The sequence below is a fragment of the Limulus polyphemus genome, unplaced genomic scaffold (assembly GCF_000517525.1).
Source record: "Limulus polyphemus unplaced genomic scaffold, Limulus_polyphemus-2.1.2 Scaffold4256, whole genome shotgun sequence".
In the NCBI taxonomy this organism is placed as follows: Eukaryota; Metazoa; Arthropoda; class Merostomata; order Xiphosura; family Limulidae; genus Limulus; species Limulus polyphemus.
In genome coordinates, this window is record NW_013669866.1 from 35,795 (window position 1) to 42,252 (window position 6,458).

The 6,458-nt window shown below is 32.5% G+C and overlaps 1 protein-coding gene across 4 annotated transcripts in view; it reads left to right on the plus strand.

The window, feature by feature from the left end:
- Positions 1–6,458, plus strand: part of LOC106470861 (fidgetin-like protein 1) — a 51,034-nt gene that overhangs the window by 8,611 nt on the left and 35,965 nt on the right. For 2 of the 4 annotated variants that reach the window (XM_022399505.1, XM_022399504.1), the window contains exons 3-7: positions 561–637; positions 1,541–1,594; positions 2,001–2,086; positions 3,420–3,897; positions 4,179–4,246. In XM_022399505.1, coding sequence (XP_022255213.1) covers positions 561–637; positions 1,541–1,594; positions 2,001–2,086; positions 3,420–3,897; positions 4,179–4,246 — 763 coding nt within the window. The remainder of the gene's footprint in view (positions 1–560; positions 638–1,540; positions 1,595–2,000; positions 2,087–3,419; positions 3,898–4,178; positions 4,247–6,458) is intronic. The other 2 variants (XM_022399506.1, XM_013931440.2) reach the window with 2 other exon arrangements.

The window sequence follows — 6,458 nt, forward strand, 5'->3', positions numbered from 1 at the left end:
TTTCATCTCATCATTTAATTTCTGTTGTGCATATATTGTTGTATATAAGATATTTTAAAGTGATTCATCAGGTGGAAAACGAAGTTTTATAATAATGGAATGTATGAAAAGTCACCCGAAAAATGGCACTAACTCAGTAACCCGTGGCCCAATTTTTAGGAAACTTGTTTTATTCTGTTTCTATTCTCATTTCATTACAAATATGGTGCTATTGTGCACCATTTTTGCTGTATTTAATCACAGACAAGCAAACAAACAATCTCAGAGTTTTAGTAATATATAGATTACACTAACTGATTAAGCTGAAGAAACTTGAACTAAATGAAAATAATGAAAAATTATATAGGCAATATCTTGATTACTGGATAACTGAAATAACCTAAAATGATAATAATTAGAAACACTAGTTAAATATTTATGTTTGATTAATTGATATACTTATAGTTTTGATTAACTGAATTAATTGCCCAGCTCTAATATTCATAAACTTATGCAGTGAATGTTTTTATTGGTTACTTTTTATTATCATTTGTGTGGTTTGACCTGCATAATCCTTTCAGAATTTCGTCAGCTTGTGCTGGAATTCTTTTTAGAGATTACCTGGAAAAGTATACTGAAACTGTAGATGATCAAAATGGTATGTAATTCTGTTAACAGATATTGTTTAGATTGTAGTTAGAAACAAGGTAATTTTATGTTTGGAGTTTAGTTGTTTTTGTTTTCTAGACTTAGTTAATTTAGGTTTTCATAAAGTTTATTTTAGGTATTCCAGACATCTTTGGTAGAAATATTTCAGTGAACAGTGTTTCTTTAGATAATACATTTTAGACCAGTATAAACATTTAATAAATTACTCTGTATTAAAAAAAAAAGGAAAACCCTGTTTAAGATTTAAATTGATACACAAAACTAACATTCTTAGTTGTGATGAGTTTGGATTTTGAAAATACTAATCATTAAATCATTTAAGATAATGTTTTAGGAAATATAATCTTAACTATAGAATTATCAATGAGTCCATATTGACCAAGACCAGGTTTTTAACACATTTTGCAAGACTACTTCTGTCCCAAATTTATTTCATTTTTCTTTTGTATTCAGTGTTGTAACAAACAAAAAAGTATTCTATATGTTGCACTGTGTGGACCCCACAATTAGTTAATGGTATAAAAATAAGTCAACAACTTGAGGATTAAAAGCAGTGTATCAGTGACAAAGTTTAAGTTTATAAATATATGCACTTCTCTGCACTTAGTGTACAAATCTAATATAAATTAATTTTATGAGTATGATATCTAAACATCATATGAGATTGACTTTATATCAGCACTGAGCTTTGTTTAAAATACAATAAAATATTTATGAATAATCTACATTTTCATTTAAAATTAATAAATTATCTACGATCATAGCAGTTTTAAAATTATGAATTGAAAATATTACAATATTATTAAGTTTGCTCATTACTTTCCTAATGTAAGAAGTGAGTAATTTTAAATTTTATTTATTATTATGTTACTCTTTTATTTGTTTTCTTCAGGATTGAACAACTTTGCTGAAGGTGCCCTAGCTTTAGTTGCTCAGAAAAAGATAGGTAGATCAACCCTTTTGTTTTTTTTAGTAAAGAACATTTTTTATGAAGATGAAGCTTAAAAATGATTAGCAAATAGTGTTCAGCATTGGTTTTATACTGACAACTATTTTGTGCATTCACATAATACTGAAACAAAAGTATATTGTCCTAAAAATGTCATATTTTGCTGTTGCAATTAAATATCTAAAGTTTTTGGTCCTTTTTCTTTTATTTTTTGGCTAAGTGAAATTTTAAATCAACAAGTTGTTACATTATATAAAAAAGAAGCATTTTACTTGCTCTTAGTCTTAGTATATTTACTGTTCAGTATACTCATCTTTGTCTCTCTGTGAGAACTTGTGTGTGTGTGTGTGTGTGTGTGTGTGAAAATTAAAGAAACAGGTTAAGTTTGTTTTATAATATTTAGATGGAAAGCTGTGGAAATCATCCTTGGAAATATTATCTGATAATAAACTTCAAGAGTTAATAAAAACATTATCATCTCCATCTCAGGTAAATGTTTCTTGTTTAGTCTTCTAACACTGAGCAGTGACAGTTTAATGTGCAATTTTTTTCATGTATTAGAACTGTGTAAATTTACTTTGAAAGATCTGATTTTATTTTTAAAGGTTATGCTTAATGGGATCCAAGTAGGTCTCTGATAGGGAGTAACAGGTTTTAAAAAACTAGTCTCTAGTTAGGCCACCAAAAATGGTTATTACACTTGCAAGAATTATTACTTTGTAGATGGTTCTTGAGAAATAAGTACAAATAGGTCTGTTTGTGACTAAAGTATGTTTTGTGTTTGTAATTATCTGTTATGTTTTTAATTTATTTACTAGGGAATAAACTCATGCTTTGCATATGATGTATGTATTAAAATTGTGTGATTACTGAAACATTGCTTAGAAACAAAAATGAGAAAAATTATACATAGACAGGATTGAATCCTCGACCTCCTGCATATGAAGCATGTGCTGTGCCACTTGAGACAAAAACCCAAAGGTTTTTTTCATGTATGCAATATTATTAAGTGGAATGCTGTATATGTGAGAAGGGTATATGTTTTAAATAGATAAATCTTTTAAACAATGCTGTTGCATTATGTAGTTGGACATGAATGAAACAAAAACCTCCTTAACAGAATATGGAGTTGTTGTATTTAGATTTAATATAAGTAAAAACATGGAATGGCTATAAATGAAATATATATCTATGCACAGCATATTTTGTACAAACTTCTTGTCTTTGAGCATAATTGCCATTTTTAACTAAGATCTAGAGATTTTGTCTTGACTGAACTCTTGATAAAGTGACACTAAAAAATGGTAGATATTTAAAATTATAGTACCAAGAAGTGTAAAAATCAACTGTCTTTGCTTGTTGCTGTTTCACACATTTTTCTTTTTCCTTCCATAATGGTATTAACTCTTTTTTTTTTTTTACTCTCTCCTAAAGTATTAACAAAGTGTCAAGTCCACTACCACCAGTAATGGAAATGATGTAATATTGTATTTCCCTAGTTGGTAAACTTGTTCTTCGTGTACAAAGAGCATTTGAACTGTAGACCTAAATGTCAATTTCTAGGCACATGTTGGAATTTGTGTTGAGATAAAATGGTATGTGTTACTTATAAGCCATGGAAAATCAGAGAATTAACTTAATGTTTGTTTCTGTTACTGAATTAATTGTCTTTAAAGTTAATGTTATAAATGTCGTAGTTTTGTACTCGTATAGAACAATGCATGAGCTATTACACATACAAGCACAGACTGACTGACACACATTGTTCTTTTAATTACATAGATTTTTCATTTATATCAGTAAAGACCCTTTTCTCTCTTAGAGGCCTTCAGAGTATGACTTATCACAATTAGCAAATGCTTTTGCCAGACGCCAGATACTAGAATCAGGGAAAGAGCATTTCCTGAAAGAGACTGTATTTTATTCTGCATCATCAAGAAACTTCTCTGAATCATTAACTAAACCAGGTATGAATGCAACTGAAGAATGTTATCATGGTGCAAGCAGTGCTGAAAGTCATTCTCTAGAAACACATTTTATCCATCAGTTTAAAATTGATCAAGAATCTGCATCCAGTCAGAATTTTGTAAGTCAGAAAAACAACTATTCTAAACAAGTTGACATTAACCATTGTAGTGAAAAAGCTCTGCTGCCAGAAAAGCGGAAAACAGTTAAACAAGGATGGAAGCAGCTTCCTTCTGGTATTGAATCTACACATTGCATCTCATCAAAGGCTGATAGCTTAGGAGGATGCAGTTCTGGGATTATTGGTAGTCTGAAACAAAAAGAATCAGATCATAGTAGGTTCTGTTATGAATGACAAATGTTTAGCAAAAAAAGACAAAGTAAAAAAAAAGTACTTTCTTTTAATGTGTCAGAGAACAATGATAAGAATAAATTTTACAAAATACTATAGTCAGCATGTCTTTTGTAAGTGTCAGATGAAAAGGTCTAAAATTGTCTTAAAATGAATGAGTATCTTTTCAAACCTTAAAACTGGATTGTAATGAGATTTTTTTAAGAACTAAATGAAATTCCAGAATTGTATCTATTCCAATTCTCTGAGTATTAATTTTTCTAGTGCATGTTGAAGACCTTCCAGAATCTCAAGAAGTGTCTTATTCCTTCAGAACAGCAAGAGTACAGTTGGTAAGATTTTTCTCATTAGATATAGAAAAACAGATAATAAACATTATGCGAGTGTATACTTTTTTTTTCCATCCTTTCTTTTCATACCACATCATTAAGATATATTCTAAATGTAAAAAAATATTATTTAATCCTTCGTTTACAGGTGAGGGTCAAAGTGCATATATATATAACTGTTTATAAATCAAATTCAAAATTAAACAACAATTTAATTAAACAACTTTATTATCAATCTATATCAATAGACTTTACATCAAAATGTAGTTCATAATTCCATTTTGAATATTTTCTAAGTTCTAATTTCTTGATTTCTCAATCTTCATTTCTCTGTGTCATATGATACTTCTTTTCTCCAAATTGTTTTTAGATTTTTTTCTACCACTATATTATTTTCTAAGTTTGGCACAGACTAAACACTTATACTATAGATATTGCTAAGCCATAAATTTCTAGTCTCCAAGCTTCTTTCTTTACTGAGATATTAAAAAGAAAGTGAAACCCAGATGCCATGCCACCTCCTATCACATCCTGTCTTTCAAAATTGTCAGTAATTCTCTCTGACGTTTGCTGTTAGGTTATTTATAACCAATAGAAAGAGAAGGTTCTAATTTACTGAATTTCTGAGACAGGTTTTGAAAATTACATTATTAAACTCATTGACACCCATCTTAACAGCTTCCACATGTTAAAGAAACCAGTAAAAGTTAGTGAACTATAGTTAACCCTTTAAATGATTTTCTGAGCAAGTCACTGTGTTTCATTCAAAATTTAATTAAACACCTTTACTATCAGTTTATGTTAATAAAATTAATATTATAATGTATGTCTTGATTTGAAGTTTTATATAAGTTTTAAGTCATTTATTTCAAAATAAACCTTTAAAAACTACTTAAAAACTTCAGATGTATTGTCATATGACCAACAAGCTACGAAAATTCTCTACTCAGGCTCTCTGTATCTTCCCCCTCGACGTGGATTCCTGTACGTGGTGAGGTGACCTCCCAGGGAAGGTTCTGTATTTTCAGTTACTTCCTCTGGGATCTAAACATCCACTCACGTGTTTGCCGTGCGTGGCGACCCGTGAAGGGGAGGAGAGGATCCTGGTGGTTGAGTGGTGTCTGGGCACTGCAACACACCACTTTGGCCTTGAATTCCTGTAGACGGGTGGCCTTGAGGTGGCCTCTAGGTTCAATCGGCTGGTCCACTGGGGTTAGGGTCAACTGAGTACCAGTGTTGGGCATTCTCAACGGGTGTTATGGACATCGTGTCTGATACTGGTGTTTGGGTATAGTGCTCATGAAACCCTGGTGTTGCTGCAGTGTCCTTGTTTGACATTGTAGTGCGTCCCCTCGTAGGACTCCATGGCAGGTGGGGTCAGTGGGCATTGAACCTCTCTCTTTAATTATGGATCCCCAATTCCAAATAAAAAAAATGTTCAAAATCTGCTAATTGGTAAACGACCATGCCTAGAAGACTCTGAACAGCAGTCTCCATCAAAAAGTACACCTGTACCTCGCTTTTGATCCTGCATTCACTGTCTGATAAATCTTTATGGCAAATGTCTCCCTTTTTTATTCAGAAGGGCTTGGAGGGGCTTGCTGGCTCTCCAAAGTCAGTTAAGAAGCTCCGTGGACGTTTGTTTTTAAGAAATGTCAACAGTCCAAAGACACAAAAAACTCCATTGAAAATACACCAGGAGACATAGCAGGTGTGAGATCGAATGGGATTGTGCCAATTGTATTTTTTCAGGTCATCAATCTTAGTAGAAACTTCCACAGCTAAGCACAGTGAACTCCTCTTGAATTCAAAGGCCATTGGGGATATACCCAGTGAGGTTACTCCCCATGCTTCCTTGAACTCCTCACGAGGAGTTATCGTTGAAAGGGACTTGAAATCTATCCCCGAGTCGGAGATCCTTGTTGGTTTCTCCAACCAAGAAGTTTCGGCAGTTCGAAGGATCTCCACTCGTCAAGATGGAATTATGGTGCCGACCTCAGTTTTGATTTTGACGTTTTCATCCCCACGTCCACCTGCCGCCATTAAGGCAGGTTATTTGAACTGTAAGATACGGCCCTATATTCCCAACCCACTCCGATGTTTTCAGTGTCAGTGGTTCAGTCACTCAAAGTACATCTTGTCGTGGTTCTGTGACGTGTGCTCGTTGTGGTGGCAAGGACCATGACTCCTACGAGTGCAAAATGGACCCTCACTG